General features: G+C 38.0%; 1 protein-coding gene across 2 annotated transcripts in view; it reads left to right on the top strand.

Moving 5' to 3' along the window:
- TLK2 (tousled-like kinase 2) overlaps positions 1 to 22,459 on the top strand; it is a 150,737-nt gene that overhangs the window by 112,620 nt on the left and 15,658 nt on the right. For both annotated transcript variants that reach the window (XM_006897800.1, XM_006897801.1), the window contains 6 exons: positions 641 to 793; positions 4,235 to 4,301; positions 7,561 to 7,658; positions 10,568 to 10,649; positions 13,583 to 13,674; positions 18,358 to 18,447. In XM_006897800.1, the coding sequence (XP_006897862.1) occupies positions 641 to 793; positions 4,235 to 4,301; positions 7,561 to 7,658; positions 10,568 to 10,649; positions 13,583 to 13,674; positions 18,358 to 18,447 (582 nt within the window). The remainder of the gene's footprint in view (positions 1 to 640; positions 794 to 4,234; positions 4,302 to 7,560; positions 7,659 to 10,567; positions 10,650 to 13,582; positions 13,675 to 18,357; positions 18,448 to 22,459) is intronic.

Below are 22,459 nucleotides of genomic sequence, written 5' to 3'. Positions count from 1 at the left end.
TTAAGATTGATTCTCTTGTGTTCTTTTATAAGCAAAGCTGTTTAAGTGGCCTGATCTAGATTTAAATGACTATGAAATTATCATTACATCTATGAAAGAATATGAGAGAAGTACTGTATAAGTGATAAAGAGCAGCACACTTAAGACGGAGTCAAAATAAGAGGAAAGAATCAGCTCCTGAAGAGCACTGCTAGGGGATTTAACAGTCAGCAAACATGATTCCTGTTCTAAGAGAAGTTACAGCATATTCTAGATGCCAAAATGAGCTAAAACTAAGGATATCTGATGACATTTATTCTTTACGTAGTAGTTATGATGTACCCTTGAGTTGAACCAACCCTTAGCTAACCCTCCGGTATTTCAGAGGCAGTTAATCGAATGGGAGGAAAATGCCCATCCTTCTCCCGTGGCGTAGGTAGTGGATTCAGATTATCACGTGCAGAGCACATGGGTTGCAGGGTAGCTTTTTGCCACTAGGTCTCCAGAACTCTCTTAATTTAAGAAGATAAACAATTTCAAGAACATGAGTAATTGGTGTAGGAATCCTGATAATACACACAATGTAGAGGCCAGTTGTGTTTTCTGTAACTGTGTTAAAAATTTACCTTCCTTCCCTGTCCACCGTCTTTTATATCTGTAGACAACAGGAAAGGATAAATTCACAGAGGGAAGAGATAGAAAGACAACGGAAAATGTTGGCAAAGCGGAAACCTCCTGCCATGGGACAGGCGCCTCCAACAACCAATGAGCAGAAACAGCGGAAAAGCAAGACCAATGGAGCTGAGAATGAAACGTATGTTCTCTATGGACATGTTCTGTGAGACACCACAACTGCACACAGATACTAATGTGCCTTTGAAAGTCACTGGAGGGGAAAAAAAATCATATATTCTGGGTTTAAACTTTCTATTTTAGATGCATATTGGATTTGCTCAACTCATGTGGAAGACCGAGAAGGTTCATAATTCACTGATTTTCCTGGTTCTGCTTTTATTTAGGGGGTTTTACATGAGAGAGAAATAATTTCATTTAACTTGAACATGAATCATGATCTTAGGCCATTCTTACCACAAGTGCTGTGTTACTATTGTATTTAAACTGTTGAGTTGCTTATATGTGGCTCTAGGTTATAATATGTTAGTGTCTTCTTTGAGTGGCGACTGTTTGAGATTGAAGAATGCAAAACTCTAACGCATGTTGGGAAAAGTTACACTGCCTGCTGGTCTAAAGGGCATTTACTTAATCACACTGCTCACCACAAAAGAATGGCTATTATTATCGGAAAAGGACATTTTCCCAGTAAGGCAGACATCCCCAAGATGGTTTCCTGTTTTGGGCGCCTTAGGAAAATACCAGTGTCCTAAATTGCAGTGTAGTGTTTTTTGTTTTTTGTGTGTTTTTTTTTTTTAATTACCCCAGTCAGTAATGATTGCACAGTAGCAGAAGGGTAGAAAATCCTAGGCACAGATTCCTTCTGTCTTTACCTTCACCCCAAGTCACATTGACCTGATTGGTTATTGCACTTTTGCTCACTCAGAAAATCTTTCTCTCAGAAGAAGGCTTGACAAGGGGTCAGCAGATTCTTTCTGTGAAATGCTTTGGACTTTGTAGGCTATTCAGTCTCTCTTATTACTTCTCCACTCCTTTTGTTGTCTGAAAGAAGGCACTTGAGTAGAAATTGACTCGTAGCTGAGCCTCCAGTAGATTTCCAGGGCTCTGCTTCATCTAGGAGGAGATCACTCTTCTTTCTCCCACAGAACTGCTGGTGGATTTCAACCGGCTTGACCTGTGGGTTGGCAGTGCAACTCGCTACAGACTTTACCATCAGAGTTCAGGAAGCAGCCCTCAATAATGCATAAATGTATGGATGTGGCTGTGTTTCAATAAAATTTTAAAAAGCTGTCTCAGGGCCAGGTAAGTTATAGGCTAACTAAGCAAGAAGTACAAGGCGAATTTGACATGGGGATTCAGACCTGTGTACCCCTTTCCCTGGTCAAGTTGGCCCCTGACTCAGGACAGATAGTGCAAAATCCCAGGAAACACTGCCTGGTCTTGCATCCTCCCCATGATCAGTAGTAGATTGGACTAGTTCAGTCCATAAGATTGTGTCTTTTTTTTTTTTAAGTGGACCTTTCTTCCTTTTCCATCTTAGTCTGGAAGCTCCACTTTACAGCCACATAGCAGCACATATCACTCAGACAAATGGTGGCACATGAGGTTTTATTCGAGTGTTTTATCACTGAACCATGACTATCCCTGTATCGATAATACCTGTCTACTTAACATGCTTCTATGCATACATACCCTGAAGTGTTTGAAAATATCCAGAGCCTTTTCAAATAAAAGGGAGGATGGATCAGTACATAAATGTACAAGTCATGTACAAGTCGTGTGGAAATCATGGTAGCTGGGAAGTAGTTTCTGCAGAGGTGTTTGAAATTTAGAGATTTTCATAGAGACAGTAGTTAATTCTATAGCCAGTATATCTCCTTTTTAACTCTAGGGAGTTGTGTGCTAATCCAATGGCCAGTGTCTCTAGTCGTTGGAATCCACCAGTCAATCCTCAGAAGGAAGATGGGTGGTCTCCTGTGCTAGGTCACTGTGACTTAGAACCGACTGAGTGGCAGTGAGTTTGAGTTTTGAAGTGGCCTAATACTAACCACCACCCTATGCATTCATAACAGGTGTTTGTTGTTGTTGGGTGCTGTCTTCAGAGTTGGAACCAACCCAGAGCTGACCCTCCAGTAGTTTTCAGATTCATGAGTCACACAGGAAGAGATTGCCCATCCTTCTCCTACAGAGCACCTGGTGGATTCGAACAAAGTGCTTTTGGGTTTGCAGCACAGCTTCTTACCATAGAAGCCTTTTATCTACAGTTAAAAATATTCCAGGCAAATGTACATTTAACACATGTTAAATAGTTATGTGTTTATTTCATGACACATTTATTAAATGTTAGGCATAAAACTCTCAGACTTAGGAGTGATAAAGAGGGTCTAGGTTGTTGTTTTGCTACAAAACAATAGTTAGAATTTCATCCAGTCCAATAGTGTCAGTAGACCATTAATCCAAGATAGAAGGGCTTCTTTCCAGATTTTAATTAGAGTATCAGTAACTTCGATTTATGCCTTTGGCCAAACCAGCAAGTAGAGGCCTCTGGAGTACTGGAAGAAGTTACATTATTCTTCTTGGGTTTTGAACATGTTTCAGGCAGGGAAAACACATAGCTGTAGCTTTCTCACTTCTTTCCATTCCCCCACCCCTTTTTTTGTTGCTTTGAAATGGAGAACTAGATTTAAGTAATTCTGCAGCTGTAAAAATAAAAGTGTAGCAGCTGCAGGGTATATCAAACTTTTCCGAGTCAGGCTGCAAAAGCTCCATTTCATACAGCCCTTCCTAGGTGAGAGGATAGGGATCATTTCCTCCTGCTGTTTGGACTGTAGTCTGTGAGTTCTAAAACTTTCCAGTATAGTCAGTGTGTTTGTTTCTAAAATGTGATGAGAAGTTTTAACAAAAGAGTTAAAGCATTACTTCTTACATGCTTCTGTTTGAGACAAGATTGGCATTGGGGCAGGTAGGTAGAACATGGAGTGAATAATTCTGTCACACATATATAGAGTTTTATAGATAATTTTTTCTGCATTCTCATTTAATGTTCACAACAACTTTGTTAATTGGTATTATTCCTGCTGTATTTAAAGGGAACAGAGAAGAAGGAAAAAAAAGAAACTAAGAATAAAATGTTAAAATTACTTGTCCATAGTCACATGGCAAGTGCACATTTATGCCTTGAGCCCCATTCTTCAGATTCCAAACCTGGACTTTACTTTGTTTGCTACCTTTCTAATTATGTCACCATAGCCTAAAAGTCATCAAGAAGAATGAAATTCATTAGATTACTGTTTTGCACTTAAAATATTTTTTTAACACATAATTTTTCTAGTTTTTAACCTTAACTATTGTGAATAATGTAAGATATGGGATGTAGTCTATTTCATAAATAATGTAAAACTTCAGTTGAATTTTTTTTCTCATTTTTACAAATTGAGTTTCTGGCTTTCTTTTGTATCGTACTTGATAAATCACAAAAGTTTTTCTTGTCAGAGGACCAGAAGATAATATCTTAGTCATTCTAAGAGACTTACTATACCTTCAGCATACTTTGGCATTTTTCTTTAAATAAGCACGTTGTAAATTGAGATACTATACTAAAATTTTAACTGTTCTTTTCCAGATTAACGTTAGCAGAATACCATGAACAAGAAGAAATCTTCAAACTCAGATTAGGGCATCTTAAAAAGGTGAGTAAAATGAAAACAAAAGAAACTCCAGAAATGTCATTTTCAGTTTACATTTGGCTTTTAAGCTAATTGTATAGTTTGCATTTGGTTTTAGTTCATCCACAGCCACAAAAATCTTATATGGTTATTCCTGTCACTTTATAATCCAGTTGAAACATCCATGTCTTTCCATTTTAGAGTCCGCTCTTACCACACACAGTACTTTCCCCCAAATTTTACCTATACTTCATAAAGCTTCATGAGAAATTATCCTTAAAGTAAAAATGAAATATATAAGAAAAAGTAGATCTGAAATTGTCACAATTCTTTTTAGTATTTTTTTTAGAGATTTTAATGAAAGTTTATAGACAACTTGAATTTCCATTCATTCATTAGTGCATATTTTCCTCCTTGCCCAGGCCCCTAGTTTGCTTTTCTCTTTGAAAAAAGTTCTTTCATTGTTGTACAATTCCCCACCCCCACACCAGTCCACTTTACTATACAGCTCTTGCTCTGGACTAGTATTATACATGTAATTCCTAATCATATAATCCTTTTAAGAAATTCTTTCGCTCATCTGTTTACATGCAGTGTACATTATTTATCTCTTCTTTTCTTAGTTTCCCCCCAACCCCTCTGTCAGTCCTGTTTTATAACAGTGGTAGTATGCACTATTTGTTTTCTTGTGACCGAGATAGATCACTTAGCATAATGTCCTCCAGGGTCACCCATTTTGTATAATAATATTTCATGAGTTCCTTGTATAGTATTCCATTGTATGAATATACTCCAGCTTCTTTAACCATTCATTTGTTGATGGACACTTGAGTTGTTTCCATTTCTTTGCTATTGTGAACAATGCAGCAATAAACATAGGTGTGCATGTACCTCTTTTGGTGGCAGTTCTGATTTCTTTAGGGTATATTCCCAGTAGTGAAAATTTTTTTCCTTTTTTTTTGAGAAAGCACTTTACTGCCTTCCAGAGTTGTTGATTTCCTTCAAGTTGAGCATGACTCATAGTGACCCTATGAACAAAAGGCTTGAAGCCCCTCTACAATTAGTGACATTTATCAAAGTTCATAGAGTTTCTGGAGGCATGTTATTTAGGAAGTGGATGCCACTGCCTTCCAGAGTGATGCCACCATTTTATATTCCCACCAACAGTGAATAAGTGTTCCAGTTTCTCTACAGCCTGGCCGGCATTTGTTGTTTATTGCTCTCTTGAATTTTGCTATTGTTACTGGGGGTGAGATGATATGTTATAGTTGTTTTTATTTGCGTCTCTCTTAGAGTTAGGGATTTTGATAATTTCTTCATGTGTTTGTTTGCCATCTAAATGTCTTCTTTGATCAAGTGTCTGTTCATAGCCTGTGTCCATTTTGCAATTGGGTTGTTTACCTTTGTGGTGACTATCAAAATTCTTTTGATATTTTTTAATCACATAACAGTGCTTACTTCTTGGTGGAACTTCTTATACTAACTATATTCTAGCACAGAGGTTTACATAGAGTTTATTATTTATACATCATGTAAATTTAACAGCCCAGACAATTTTTGTGGATGCTGTTTATGGTGATGATGGTCAGTATGCTATATAGACATCCCCCCCCCCTGCTTCTTACCATTAACTCAACCAGCTCCTGACTCAGCACCACCAAATGTCTGTCCTAGTACTGCTGTGCTCCATAGAGTCTTTGGTGGCTGGTTTTTTAGACACAGATGTCAGGACATCCCCCCAAGATGCCTTTAGGTAGACCCAAACTTCCAACCTTGCAGTCAGCAACTGATCATATTACCATCATATTAACCATTACAAACCTCCCAGTGCGTGTTGTTGGTGGTGTTTTCCACCGCCCTCCCTCCCACTGGTTTTTATCTTTTTTTTTTTTTAACTGGGTGATTTAGATCTTGCCACATCACTGGAACTTCAGGTACCAAGTGTAATTTTATTCTCAAGAAGAAAACCCAAAAAAACTATGAGATATCATCTCACCCCAGTAAGAATAGCAAAATTTCAGAGCAGCAAACAACAAATGCTGGCGAGGTTGCAGAGAAACTAGAACCCTTATTCACTGTTGGTGGAAGTGTAAAATGGTACAACCACTATGGAAGGCTGTACAGCGCTTTCTCAAAAAGTTCCAAGTAGAAATAGCATTTGACCCAGCAGTTCCACTACTGGGAACATACCCTGAAGAAATCAGAACTGCCACCCAAGCAGATATGTGCACACCTATATTTATTTTGGCTTTGTTCACAATAGCAAAAGAGTTGGAAAAAGCCCAAGTGACCATCAACAAACAAATGGCTAGATAAGCTGTGGTATATTCACACAATGGACTAGTGGGCTGCATTGAAAAACAAGGAACTCATGAATGTTATATAATATGGGATGGGTGCGCCTGGAAGACATTATGCTGAGTGAAATATCTCAGTCACAAAAAGACAAATACTGCATAACACCACTGTTGTAAAACAGGATTGACTTAGGGGTTGAGAGGAGACTGAGAAAGAGGAGATAAATAATGTATACTGCATTGAAACAGATGAGGGAGAGAACTGTTTAAAAGGGGTATATGATTAGGTACTGTTGTTATGACAGGAGTCCAGAGTGAAGGCAGCATAGTGGAGTGGACTTGAGGGGAGGGATTGTATAACAATGAAAGAATTTTTCTTTTACTTTTCAAAGAGAAAAGCTAATTGAGGAGGAGGGGTGAGTAGGGAGGAAAGTACAATAATGAGTGAATGGAAATCCAAAGTCTCTGTAAACTTTCATTAAAATTAATTTTTAAAAAAAGAGAAAGGTTTGTAATGGCAGGTATGCATGTCCCTTTTTCGCATAGTGTATATGAAATAAACTATATTTCTAGGGCGAAAAAAGAAGAAAATAAAATTGAGAGTCTGGTATTTGTAAAGACTAGTTTAAATTTTGCTTATGTTTAATTTATTATTTTAAGGGTTTTTGTGTACCTATATGCATACCTATAAAATAGTTCTGGAACCTTAAACATAAGAAACTCAGCAGTAGTTGTGTGTGGGACATGACCATGGAGAGGAATGTAGTAGGGAGACAACCTTTATTTCCCTAGTCTGTTTCTCTGTATGGATTGAATTGTATTTTGTTTTATTTGCTGTTTGCTGTTTTTTATGATTAAAATGATGACTCTTAAAAAAAATCTTTTTTCAGTGCAAAACATTTCCCATTAGCTTTATACTATTAAAATACCTACTGTTTTTTAAATTATAATGGCCTCAGTTATCTATCACTTTCTTTTCCCTTTAGGAGGAAGCGGAGATACAGGCAGAGCTGGAAAGGCTAGAAAGGGTTAGAAATCTACATATTAGAGAACTAAAAAGGATACATAATGAAGATAATTCACAGTAAGCACCTTGGGGCTATTTTGGGTGAGAGATTGCTGGGGTATTTCTAACAATATTCTAGACAATATTTAGATAATGGTTTAGAATGGTATTTTCATTTAACATAAATTTATAAATATTCCACAATATTAATGATCCAGTGTAATGTAGTTTTGTGAAAAAATTAATTTGCTTTAGTTTAAATAAATGTAACTATATTGACTTTCTATGTAAATGCATGTAATTATATGTATACTGCAATATTTAAATACAAGTAGAGGTAACAAAAGCCATATGACTTTGTTCTGTGAGTGGTTTGGGTGTTCTTTTTTTTCAGAGTTAGTTCTCTGAAATCATAGGTAGTAGTGAGTGTGCAGGTATTAAAAGAGTGAGTTGAGAGGACTCTGGTTTCTGAATGACTTTAAAGGCCATTTGAGTGCTAGTTATTTAAAGCAAGATACTCTAGATTATAACATTAATTGGAGATAAATGTTGCTTTTTGTAGTTACATCATTTAAAATATTAAAACCGGGAAAACAGGTTTACAAGAGAGAAGTGGCTTCATTGATCCATCTTTTGTTTCCTATAGTTTTCTGACTGATACAGGATTGGTTTTTTTCTTAGTTTCAGATTGTGTCTTTTTGGCCTGTCCCAGTATGAACGATGAACTTTTCTATAAAGTATCAGACAGCAGCAGTTAACATGTTTGAGCCCTGTACCAGGCACTGTGTGCGATTCACTTACGCTCTCTCCGTTAGTCCTGTGGCATATAGTCCATAGAGAATTGCTCTGCTAACCCAAAGGCTGGAGGTCTCTGGCAGTTCAAACCCCTAGTGTCTCCTCAGGAGGAGTCTCCTCTCATGCCCTTTACAGCCTCCATAAACCCATTAGAGGGTCAGCTATGAGTCCATTCTGACTACATGGCAAGGAGGTTTTGCATGTTTATTAATTTTTAAAAACATTTAAATCCACCAAGTTAAGTCATCTTTAGTGCATAGCTCTGGTAACGGGGCTTGACGAAATGAAATGAACTTGACCAGGGACTCAAAATTAGTGTGAGCACACAGTCAGACTTGGATCTGACTGTAAAGCTAACCACTCTGCACTGCTGTCATCTTCACCCACATGTGTACCACTTTGTTAACAAATACAAATAATTTCACAATTAATAGTGTACAAACATTTCCATGAGACCAGAAGCTCAACAAGTGCTTCAGAGTAAAGATAAGAAGACCAGGGCATTAAGAAAACCAGAATGCTGGATAAAAGAACAACCAGAATTCTGGAATATGAGCACAGTGTGAAAAATATAACTAAGGAAATTAATTTTGTGGTTAAACTTTGACTGAAAACACAATAAAAAAAAAAAGAAAGAAATTTGTAAAGAGCAGGAGCTTAGTAGAAGTATTTTCAGGAATCTTAAATTCTTGCCAACTTATTGGAAATGACATCATGTTGAATCCTTTTTGAGGAAAACAGTTATGTCACATACTGTTTTAAAGAAAGAGGAATATAAATATATGATTCACTTTTTAACCAAGTCCATTTTTAAAGCAGTGTAAAATATTTGGGGTTTTACTGCATATAGTTTTGGAATGGTGAGAAAGCATGTGTTCCTTCAGTGGTTTGTTACATGCTGTGAAGTCAGATGACACTCCAAGGTGTTTTCAGAGGCTGTAATTCACAGTGGAGAGTATTGCCAGTCATCTTCCTCCAGAACAGCTGGTGGTTTTGAACTGCATGTTTTTGGGTTAGCAGTGCAGCTCCTTAACACCAAGCCACCAAAGCTCCCCTTTTGAATGGTTCAGACAGGCCAGATAAAACAGTTTGAAAATAATCTCTGCTCTAGTCTAACCTATTCCTCTCATTATCCTTCTCCTACCTCCTACTCCAGTCATAGCAACCTTGTAGGAAGGACACAAAAGTGCCATACTGGATTTTCAAGGCTGTAGTCCTAGTGGAAGCAGTTGCCATCTTTCTCCCATGGAGTGACTGGTGCCTTCAAATGCCTAACAATCAGGTGCTTTATCCATTGCATCACCAGGGCTCGCTCCTTAACTGGGATGCAGTTAGTGCCAACTTGTAGCAACTATATGTGCAACACAATGAAATCCTGCCCGATCCTGTGCTGTGCCATCTTCACAGTCTATGATATGCTAAAAACCATTATTGTAGGCACTGAATCTATCCATCTTGTCATTGGTTTTGCCCCTTTGCCCACTCTGTACTTTCTAAGTATGATGTCATTTTCTAAGGACTGGCCCCTGCTAATATGCCCAAAGTATATGAGGCAAAGTCTTACCACTCTTGCTTGTAAGGAACATTCTGGCGATACTTCTAAGACAAATTCATTTGTTCTTTGACAGTCCCTTGAATATACAGTATTCTTCTCCAACATTACAGTTCAGAGGTGTCAGTTCTTCTTTGGTATTCCTCATTCATTGCCCAGCTTTCAAATACCTATGAAGCAGTTAAAAATACCCTCACTATACTCCTTGCTATTGAGTTAAGCTCAGCTACTCTTGACTCACTATCAGGCTTCTGATGCTCTGAGTGGCGCGGGGTGGACTCAAACTGCTGGAGACTTTTGAGGCCTTTGGGTTAGCAGTCCCACTCACTTTGGACTATGTTGTCAGAGCCCCTTAACCTTCACTCCAGCGGGTGGCAAGGGAAGGAAGCCAGGAAGGTCACAGAATCAGTTGTGGCTCCACAAGACTAGCACCTGTGTCTGATGGGACCACGACTGATGCTCTTTACTGGAATTACGCTACTCCTTTGACTTGTAGAACGTGCTTTATGCTCAGAATTTCATTTACTGGTATTGATTGCATGTTATTGCATCATAATGTGTATAACATGTTAGATATCCTGAAGATTTTGTAAATAGGGGACATTTCACCTGAGTACATGTGTGTTGCCTGTTTCCACAGATTTAAAGATCATCCAACGCTAAATGACAGATATTTGTTGTTACATCTTTTGGGTAGGGGCGGTTTCAGTGAAGTTTACAAGGTAAGTGTGAGAAACTTACGCAAAAACACTGAGTGCTTACCTTAATGATTGTTACCAACTTGGAATAATAGTAACTGGGTTGATATCAGTGGTATTCTCAATACTCTTCTCCAGCACCACAGCTCAAAGACATCAATTCTCCTTCTATCATCACTAGTCATTGTCCAACTCTCTGATGCATACCAAGTAATGACAAAGACCATGGCCTGTATAAGGCTCACCTTAGTCTCCAGACTGACATCATTTCTCTTCAGTACCTTGGAGAGGTCTCTGACAACAGACTTAACCATTTGTTTAGTGATCTGATTTATAATGTACTACATGTCCAGGGCTTTAAACCAAATATAGCCCATGAAGTCTTAAAATCAAAGAATGTCTACCACTGTGCTCTTTTTTTAGGATCTAGCTATATGGGATCAAATTTCAAAATCAGGTCAAAAGATTAGGTAAGACACCTTGAAGAAAGCGGATATGTATTAGTTGGAGAGGAAAGGATGGTGAGAATGGTTGCATAATCAGTGTCGGTGAATTATACATGTAGAACCCGCTGATCGGTGCATGTTTTCTCTGTGTTTATTCTCACTATGAGAAAAAAATTAAAAAAAGAAAGTACCATCAGAACAAAACAAAGTGGAAGCTATGTATGGCCATTGGTTGGAAAGATTATTAGGATGTATTATTAACTGAATTTAAAAGAGGAAGTTACAAAATAGAGCCGTATGATACCTGTTCTTTAGGAAAAAAAAAAAGTTTGTAGAGTGGACAGGAATAGTGGATGGAAAGAGACTTCTTAATGCTGTTTTGAAACTATTCAAAGCAAAAAATTAATAAATTTTAAATTTTTTTAATGGAAAAATTTATTTTTTTAAATTATGAAATTTAAGTGTGACAAGAAAATGGAGAACCCCTCCCCCCAAGACATTAGGTAATGGTCAGATTATTTATAATTACTTAGAACTGGGTACTGGTCTGGAAGAATAATAGCAGAAACTAGTATTATTGTAGTACATTCTCTTAGACAACAGAGAAAGCAGAGTTTGAACTTTGGATTAAGTTGGAACTGAATTGGAATCCTGATTCCTTTCACTTCCAGCTGAAGCACCTTGTTTGGGTTTTAAAACTGAGCTTCTCTTTCCCTATCTGAAAAGGGGATACTAGTGGTTATAAAGTATTTAAGGATTAAATACAATGATGGATTCAGGTAGTCAACAAGTATTCAAGCCCTTCACTTTTCTTCACATGTTGCTAATTCCATCCAAGGGGTGTTTCAGTGTATTACTATTTAATAAGTCCAATATTCCATACAATAAAAATTACTTCAGAAAAAAAAATCAGTGGAAGGTCTTAAAATTTTTAGTGTCTTAGGTTTTGAAATTTATGTTAGTTGGAGAAACCAACACATGTCATTCCAGTAGTGCTTTTATAAATTGTTGGTAGGCGCCATTGAATCCATTCTGACACATCGTGACCCTGTGTACAATACAGTGAAGCTCTGCTGCATCCTACACCATCCTCCTAATCACTAGGAGCACCTTCATTTGGGCTTTAATGACTTAAAATGCTTCTCTACTTTAAATCCTCAATGGTAAACATGCTTATATTTCTCTCTGTGTAAGAAAAACAACATCAAAAGTTTCTATTTCTATGAAATAGAATATTATATTTGATACTTTAAAAATCCTGGATTATGTTCAATAAAGAGGTTTAACTAAGAGCCCTCTCTTAAAGACATTGCTTTCCCAGAAATAACTTTTAAAACATCCATGTGCAAGTAATAACTGTTTATAGGTTATATTTTCTGTGTCTCTGACCTTTGTCAGTTTGTACATTTGTGGAAACTGGCAGGTGGATGTTAATGGTGTTAGGGTTATAGGTGTTGGTAAGTGCTGTCAAATTGGAACTGACTCATAGCTGTAGGTTTTTACAGGCCATAAATCTCACAGGAGGAGATTGCTTATTTTTCTCCCATGGAGTTGCTGGTGTATTCGAGCTATCTGTGTTTGAGTTAGTGGTGCAACTTCTTATTACTAGGTCACTAGTGTTGCCTAGAAATAGTAAGTTTGTAATGTGAACTTTAAATATATGGAGAAAGTATTCACATTCTGAAGGAATTCATCAATGAAGTTTACATGGAGGAATTGTTCTATTAGATTAAAATTACTATCAAATTGTCATTTAAAACTTGCTTCTTAAAAAACCTCATTTGTTGCCTTCCTCAGTATCTTTACCCTTGTTGATTCTGGTCTCTGGGTAGGTAGAGCTTGACCCTTTCTCTTGACAGTATTGGCGAACTGACTGATGTGGCTAACTGCTCCTGCCATCAAAAACTACTTTCATTTACATAGATTGAGAATGGAAAAAGGAAGGGCTGGTTTCTTGGTATTGTGGGAGGGGGAGGTGGTGATTGTTTTTTTAAATAAACACATTAGAGCAAATTACAGGGTTATTTTCTAAACCATAAAGTCAAAGAGGTAAATCCTGAGCGGTTACTTCTTCAAGGAATAGATGATATGTGTCCCTCATGGTCCAAACGTGGCAGGACTTTATGTTCGCACCTGAAAAGTCTCAATTCCACTAAGTGATGGGAGATAGCTAAGAGCTGTCCAAAGGAGGCTGAGGGATGATGTCCAGAAAGACTCATGGAAGTGACTGTTCAGACAGGCCTCTCCTTCTGTCTGTGGTGTGTACTTGTTTTTATTTTCTAAACCCCTTGGTGCCAGTGTGTCTGGAGAATTGGAAATTATCTGATGACAATTTCATGAAGTTGGTTGCAACACTGAAGTAACTCTGTGGTATGCAGTCAACTGCTGCCGTCTTTTATTTAAGAATGTATTTTAGACTTTAATCGTTGATCTCTTAAGTAGAAGCTTCAAGTCTGTTGCCTGTGAATCTTAACATTTATGCAGAACATAATTTACTCCTTTTCTTCATAGGCATTTGATCTAACAGAACAGAGATATGTAGCTGTGAAAATTCACCAGTTAAATAAAAACTGGAGAGATGAGAAGAAAGAGAATTACCACAAGTAAGTGATATAGTGGTTGCTTTTTCATAACATTAGATGTTGTTTGAGACTCTAAGAGCTTTACACATTTTTGTTACTGTTATTGTCATTCTATTTACTCTGCCCACCCTTTGAAGAAGGACTATCTTTTCTGTTTTACTGTTGACGAAACTGACATGTAGGGACCAACATTTAAGAAGTGTCTGAGCTGTCGTTTAAATCCCCAAACCTCAGAAATCATTGTTGCTTTTACCAAATGAAGTCCCTTAGTGGAGACACTAAGGACCCAGCGAGCTGTGGGTAGGACCCTCCTGCTTCTTGAGTTATGTCAGTGTCAAAGAAGGTGGAGAGGCTCTTGGCCCTTTACAGGGGCTTTTGTCTCACTGCTTAGCACCTCGGGCTGTTTCCCGCCCCAGTCACAGCTTGCTCACTGCAACTTCTGCTCTCAGTGTCCCAGCCTTGAATAGTGGTTGGACAGGCCATTTTCTTTAGAAAGAATTACTGGGGCAGCTGTGAATTATTCATCGTTCCACTAATAACAGGTTTTGCTTATTTCCCCCTCAGCCTCAAAATACTGGAGTTCCTGGCTTATTTACTTCAGAGACCACACAGATTTAATTCGCTATTAGATTCCCCACTGAGTTTCATTGTTTCCTTTTCATAGATACAGATATTGAATTAGTTGAATTAGACCTGTCCTAAGTCTGAAAGGGAAAGGAACAACCTACTCTGAACAACCACATTCCTTTCTTTTTTTTTCTTTTTTTATTCTTTTTTGTGTGTGTGCCGTCAAATCTGATCCGACTGGTACAGGAGGAGATTGTTCCTCCTTCTCCAGCAGAGCAGCATCTGGTGGATTCGAACCGTGTGTCTCTGGGATTGCAGTACAGCTTCTTGCCTCTAGGCCACCAGAGCTTCCCACATTCCTTTCTTATAAATGCAATTTCTGGGACTTTGAAGCTGTGGGCTTTGAAGTTGCCTTTTAGTTCACTTCTAAATCTCACAGGAAAATCATTTCTACAACAGCAAACCAGTCCTCAGAGCATGGACCAAGCACCTCTTACTTTATACACATTATTTATCACGCCTGGAGGAAGTTTTCTGTTTCATACTGAATTAACTATAGCATTAGGCACTGGAGAGAAAAACAGGGCTTCGGGAGAAGTAGGAAAAGGGATGGTGTGGATTGTGCCTGGCACCCTGCATGTAGTAGATTTTACATCACAGACAGCTGTGGTCCAGATGCTCCCAAGGAGCAGCTTGATTATTATACTTACATTCCAGTCACTTAATGTGCAAGACGATTGGCGTGCAGCTGGGAATGCCAACAGCACTTCAGAGAAGAGAGCCACATGTAACCCCGACCAGTTGTAAAAGAGAACTGTCCCTCTTGAGTCTCCAGGCATGCCTGAGTGGTGGAAGGGTACATGCTGCTTATAACTGTTCTCTGCCTAGTTGTTCTGGGAGTATCTTGTTTGTGCTGTTGACCACTCTAAGCCAATCAGCTCTACTGGGAACCAGCTGTAGTCAACCTTGACAAAATGATTCCTGTGTCGGGATTTACTTTTCTTGCTTTATTTCCCTATGTATCTTTGGACTGATCTTTAAAGAACTGAACACAACAGTGACTGTAGGTGGAAGACAAGGCTCTGTACTTACTCAGCAAATTGGCAAAAAACTTGAGGCCTGGTGGATGCAGCCCAAGTGTCTTGGTCACATTTCTCTGCCCACCAAGGTTTCTAAGCTCTACATTCTAGCTCTAGGTTGGGGATGGGGTGGTGGGGGACAGCCCACTTTCCCTCCCCCTCTTTGATATCATGGCATCTAAGGCACCTTCTATGGAGCCTTCTGGGCAGGTACTAGTTTCCATCCTAGGGTAGAGACAAAGTCTCATGACCTTTCTTGTTGCTGGGGAGATTCTTAGGCACTTCCGCCTTCCTTTGAAAGATTATTTTACTTGCTAAATTATAGGAAATCATATTTGTGAATTTCAGGCCACAGATAATAGTGAATTGGGAAAATGTTATTAACTCTTTTGAGCTTAAAGGAGGGTGCTTAGAAGCACATAATTGTTTTAGAGTTTGCTTTAAAAATACACCCTTTAAGAGGCGTGCAGCTCAGAGTTGTTATAACATTTATAACATAAATACAATAGTATTGCTATTACAAACTCTACATAGTAAGATCTTTTGCTTTTATATTCATGAAGATGACTTCTCATCTGGAATCAAGATGGTTATTTTGGTAGAAAAAGAGAAATCTGAAAGAAAGAAAGAGAGAGAGAAAGAAAGAAAAGGTTCTTTTGAGTTCTGTTCTTTCCCTTATTTTATCCCCACATATAAAAATGAAATGGCTTCTTTTACTATGAGGTTATGAAAGCATTAATAATACTAATAGTACTAGATACCTTTAACCCCTAAAAGGAACAAAAATTCTGCACTGAGAAAATATTAAGTCCCTGTATTTCTGGTGCATTAATCTTTGGGATAATTAATTTCAAAGTTGAACATTGGGGGCCATGGCACAGTCTTGCCCAGATAGGGTACAGAAGTGAGCTTAGAGCTCTATTGAGGGAGTGCTTTCTGCATTGCCCAGCAGTTTCCTCAGGAAGTAAGCACTTTGAAAGATACTTCTTTTGATTTCTACTTTTTATCTCTGTAGGTTTGCTCTGTTTTCTGTACCTTGTCTGAGAAATTGGTCTCTACTTTGTAGTACACAGAATGAAGAGGTTAAAGCAAAGTTGCTGTTGATTCTGAATTATGGAAACCTCAAAAGAGTGTCAGCGTAGAACTGTACTTAGAATTTCCAATGACTGGTTTTACCAAAGTAGTTTGTCACACCTTCTTTCCTACGCACTTCTGGATAGACTCAAATCACCTGTTTTTTTGTTATAACTAAACCATTGTCTCACTGTCTCCCAAGACCCCATAGACACCAGGGGCCTTCACTCAACAACTGATGTTGTATGACATCTTCGTTCTGGTAATGAAGCTGGAACCACAGAATCAGGGCTGGAAGCTAGAGTCTTTCGTTCCCATGGTGGCTTGTCTTCTAACACTGGTTCTTCTTATTGCTGGGAAGGTTTTTTCAGAAAGATGTAAAGATGATGAAACATCAGAAGCAAAAAATTCTGGAAATTCTGATGTTTCTGTATGAATATGTAAAAGAAGGGAGCTTGTAGATGGTCTTAAAAGGGGTGGAAGGTTGCTACCCTTTCATTCATGAATATTTGAGCACCTACTCTTTTTCGGCAAGCTTGAAAAAGAAACCTAATCAAATAATTGTTCACATGGAGAATTACTTAGTCTTTCCTTCCTTCTTTCTTAGTTTTTCTCTCATTCTTTCTATGTAATGTTAATATGATAAAGATTTTAATTTCCGAAAATATCATTTTTTTAAAAAATTAGTGTGTGTGTGTGTGTGTGTGTGTGTGTGTGTGTGTGTGTGTGTGTGCCATCAAATCAGATCTCACTGGTACAGGAGGAGATTGCTCTTCCTTCTCCAGCAGAGCATTTGGTTGATTCGAACCACTTATCTCTGGGATTGCAGTGCAGTTTCTTGCCACTAGGCACCAGAGTTCCCTGAAAATCTCACTTTTAAAGATATTAGGTTACCATACTGTAGAACGTTTTCTTTCTGAATTCTTGCTTGATATAGCAGAATGCCCCAAACTCAGCAGGACTAGATGACTTAAAATGGACTTATCTGTTATTCTTTTGATAAATAAGGACTAAAAACTATAAAAAAAACTACTGATACTGATTTCGTTGTATAAGAATTTTAAATTTAATACTTGAATATGTGGAATTATGTATTGAATTTTTGTTCCAATTTTATAGTTATTTTAAATTGAAAAACGGAATGTAAAAAAAAAGGCAAAAATGCATTAATACTTCAATTCTCCATCCTAAGAAAATGGAAATGGAGGTTTCCATAGTTTCAGATTTCCTGCACATTTTCTTAAAGTAAAATTCCACCTTAAATTCTCCCTCCATCTCTTTTTTTTTCTTCCACCTTAAATTCTTTTGCTCAATGAGTTTATGTGCTAAAATTAATCCCCTTGATGTGGCTTCTGTAACATTTACATTTGTAACATTTACAAATATCATAGCTTTAGAGGAGAGAAAAGTGTCCTTTGTCTAAATCTCTGAAGTGTGTAAATACATAAAGTGCATATTTGAGCACCTAATTTATTTTCAACACCCGTTAGCTTAGGTTATAGTGGTGTAAAAAGAAAAATCAGATGAAGAGAGCAGGTAGACTCAAATGGATCAACTGAAGGAAACTGAAGAAATGAAGGCATATTTAGGGGTACTCTCCGAAGAGTTTGAAAGGCAGTAATCATTGTCGTCTTTTTTCTTTTTTAATTATATTGGTTTTCTTACAAAGTTATATGCTTTGTGTTTCATGCTATTCATCATTTACATTGTGTTTCATATAATCATTCTCATTGATTATGTTTTATAAAGTTAATCACCATTGGACTATGCCCACCATTACTCTGTCTTTTCAGGCCCCCACCAGATCTTTTCCATTTAATTTACCCTCTCCCTCCACCCACAAAATTGTGCAACTCTGATTTTACCCCTACCCATCCTTACCCCTCTATTCCCACCCCTTGGATCCCAATACGTGTTTTACTAGTTGTCCTGAAAGGTGGTCTTCTTATGGTGCTGTCTTGTGAATTTTCCATTTTGTTCACAGGCATGCATGTAGGGAATACCGGATTCACAAAGAACTGGATCATCCCAGAATAGTTAAGCTGTATGATTACTTTTCACTGGACACTGACTCGTAAGTACTATGCCACTTTAGCTTAGCAGGTAGAATTATTTTCTTAAAGTGAGTTGACCATTTTGGGAGAACAACTCTTATCTGAGTCCAGGAGATGAATTCTGTGGGAATCAGTTGTTCTAATACAGGTTTCCTCTGTTATCTGAAACTAGTATTTCTATGAAACTTTTTAAGTCATAAAGTACCTTTAATTTACACGGGAAAATCTTTTTGTTCATTCCTTGATACAAAAGTGACCTAATACAATACCAGATAACACAAAGAACCTATAAAACACCCACATATGTAGTGTTGACACAGTTCAAAGCTGTGGCAGCTAGATCCTGAGAAACTCGATGTACTGACTGGGAAAGGAGCCAAGGGGCTTTTTCAAAGCACTCCCTGCAAACAAAGCACTGACTGCTATTTTTGCCCTTTTTAATAAATCTGAAAACGCTTTTTGATTTTTTTTTTTTTAGTTAGTGAAAACATGGACTAATGCAGGTCTTTCATAGAGTGAAGTAGTGTAAAGCAAATTTTGAAAAAGTAAGGGAAAAACCATATGTGAATTCAGATTTGGGCGAGCAGAAGAACACCTCTTGACCAGAGGACAAATTGTGTGTTGACAAATGTTTTACAGCCACTTTGGTAGTATAGTTGTTACATCTTGTTGAGTTGGAACCAACACATAACTGACCCTCCAGCACATTTTCATAGGTGGTAAATAACATGGGAGGAGATTGCCCATCCTTCTTCTGTGGAGCAGATGGTGGATTTCTACCATGTGCCTTTGGAATTGTGTGATTTCTTACCATTGGGCAACCAGAGCTTCTTTGGTGGTATAATTGTTGTTTTTGTAATGTGCCACCAAGTTGGAACCGACCCATAGCTGACCCTCCACCAGGTTTTGAGAGGCAGTTAATTGGGAGGATATTGCCTATCCTCTTCCCGCAGAGCAGATGGTGTCCTCAAACTGCATGCCTTCAGGATTGTAGCACAGCTTCTTACCACTAGGGCATCATGGCTACTTTAATGGTATAGAGAGGGGCCAATTTATAGTGTTTGCCCGTTTCTGTAGAATAAATATTGCCACCCTAGACAGTTTCAAGTTACTAACATTTTCTGTTGTTTAAACAGTTGTTGAGATATGAAAGCAGCCTTGGTCATATAGTGAGTTAGCTTTTAGGCTGCTAACTAGGTTGGTGGTTCAAACCCACCATCTGCTCCATAGCAGAGAGATGAGGCGGTCTGTTCCTATTAAGTTTTGAAGCCTCAGTAGTCCAGTTCACCTCTGTCTCTTATAGGGTTAATATGTGTGGAAATTGACTTTATGGCAGGGAATTTAAGTTTTGGGATTGAGATATAATCCACATACCTTATAATTCTCCCATTTGAAGTATACAATTAAATGATTGTTAGTATATTCATAGATATATATGTATAACTATGATTATATCACCACAAGACATTTTTAGCAACTCAAAAACGAGACCTGAACCCTTTATCTATTATCCCCAAGTCCCTTGAGCTTCCTGTCTCCCCAGCAGTAAACAGTCACTAATCTTCTTACTGTCTTTATAGAGTTCCTTGTCCTGGACTTTCATATGTTTAGGATTATGTAGTACTGGACATCTGTGACTGGCTTCTTTCACCACAGCATGTTTATCTATTTGTCTTACCAGTGATTTAATCCAGTTCATAAAATTTCTGAAAATTTAACAGCTGACTCTTGGGAGCTAGCATAGATTGGTGCTTCATTGCCTCTGTTGGAGTCTCTCCTTAACCTTACCCTGGAAATGCTGATGGAAACCAGAAACTAGAGGCTTCTCAGCTCAGTGGAGGAAGGGCTAACTCTTCACAGAAGTAGCTTCCTAGTGTAGCACTGAGTAAATTTCAATACAAGATAGAGCCTCATGTCCATTTCAAAAAACCATTTTTACATCCTTGCAGATTTTTACATCCCTCCCCTTAGAACAGGGCACAAAGATGCCACAAATGAAACCATAGCCCAGTGTGCTTCCTGTTAAAGTATGAATTCATGGGCTCAAAGATCAAAGGTTCTTAGGATTGGAAGGAATCTAAGGGTTCATGTATCCATTTTATAGAAGGAGATTTGAAGACTTGTTGAGGATGAGAAAAATGAAATTATTTGTCTAAGATCTTGTTGCATTTTGGTACCTGGTATATAGAAGCTTCAGAATCTTTAGATTTACAAGAGTTTAAAAATAGTTAAGTATTTGGGAATATTTTCTCTCTAGGAGTGTGTACTGAGTCAGGAAAATATCCAAGGTCTAGACCATTAGCCTTCCACGGTGATTCTAGGAGTTGTGCCTTATTCTTGCCTGAAGCTATTTAGAGATTTATATACAGAGAATTAACTCAAATTTGAAACAGAGCTCAAAGAAAACCATAACTCCCTTTCAAAACAAACTGTCCTCTCTTCCATCCTCTTGGAAATTTCCTCTCTTAGTAGGATTCCCTTGTTACCAGTATGGCCTTGTATTTTTAGTGTGAAGTGAGGTTCTGAAATGTTCCTTTCTGAGTGAGGAAACTAGAGGCTTCCTAGCTCAGTGGAGGAAGGGATAGGTCTTCACAGAAGTAGCTTCCTAGTGTAGCACTGAGTAAATTTCTTCAATACAAGATAGGGCCTCATGTTTGTCTCCAAAATGACCCATTTAACTTTACTAATAGGGAAAATTGAGTTGATTCTGTACTATTCCTGAATTGTTCACTATTTTCTATAATGCATGTGGTGATTTTCATTAAAAATAACTCAGACCATCACTTCTTATCTTAAAGTTGTTAGAGTGTTAAAAATGAGATTTTATTTCTATCTTATGTTGGAGTCAGAGAACCAGCTACTGACTATTGAGAATCTGTGTTTCAGACTGTGGCATCTCAGATCTGATAATGTATACAATTCAAACAGACATTTATTTTTAAATAGGTCCTAGACATGCCCTGGTATGTCTCATGAGAAACATAAGCTATTGTTCAATTTGAAGATTCTGTGGGACCATATGTGTTTAGTTTGCTTGAGACTTCAAAATGCTTAGTAGTTCATAGTGGTTGCCATGATCTCACATCAGTTCCTCACCCTTCCCCTGCTCTGCAACACAGGTAGGCTGGCCTTTGTGTACAATGTTTATCTGGTTCTTGGGACAGTTGGCATCTAACTGGGCTCAACCAGCAGGATATAGAGAGTGGGGAGAAGCCAAGGTCTTCTGTCCTCCTGCATCCCACCCACCATTGCACCACTATGGGTTCTTTTCCCATGGTACCTGGCCCCTGGGTTTGGCTTGCACCATCTCTCCTCCTACTTCTCTGGAGTGAGTTACCAGCCATTTTGTCTTTGTCATCATTCCTATGATTATTTATAAAGTATAGCCTTTTGAATTTAAGTATTCAAGTGGTTTCTGTTTCCTGGTACACCCTGACAAATAGACCTCCATATTGTTATAACTTAAGATAGTTCAAAAGGTAACAACACCATCTTCTGGCAGTATTCAAACTGTTCAGGGAAACTTACTTAGTTAATAATGGGATTGGAATATAGAAACGTGACCCTTAGTCATGAATGGCATGTTGTTGTTGTTAGGTGTCTTCAAGTCAAGTATAACTCATAGAGACCCTCTGAACAACAGATCAGAAGCCTGTCCTGTCCTGTGCCATCCTCACAATTTCTGATGCGTTCAAGCCCATTTTAGCAGTCACTGTGTCAATCCGTTTGTTGAGAGTCTTCCTCTCTTTGTGAGCCCTCCACCTTTCCAAGCATGATATATCCTTCTCCAAGGAATAGCCTCTCCTAGCAGCATGCCCAAAGCTTTATCATGAATAGTATATGTAATTTTAAATTTGGGTATATATAATAGAATATAAGTGTAAGAAGAGGCTCTCATACACTATAACACTGCATTGGAATCACAGGTACTATAAAAAGCTCTTTTACACCTTCTGTTTAGTGAGGGGAAATTCAAATGCATTATTGTTCCCAGATTTCTTCAGCAACGAGTTCTTGTGATGTGCATCTTCT

This window comes from Elephantulus edwardii, unplaced genomic scaffold (genome assembly GCF_000299155.1).
Source record: "Elephantulus edwardii isolate Elephantulus edwardi_28Jun2011 unplaced genomic scaffold, EleEdw1.0 scaffold00216, whole genome shotgun sequence".
NCBI lineage: Eukaryota > Metazoa > Chordata > Mammalia > Macroscelidea > Macroscelididae > Elephantulus > Elephantulus edwardii.
Note: the sequence above shows the minus strand (reverse complement) of the source record. Positions and strands in the feature narration are given on the sequence as shown.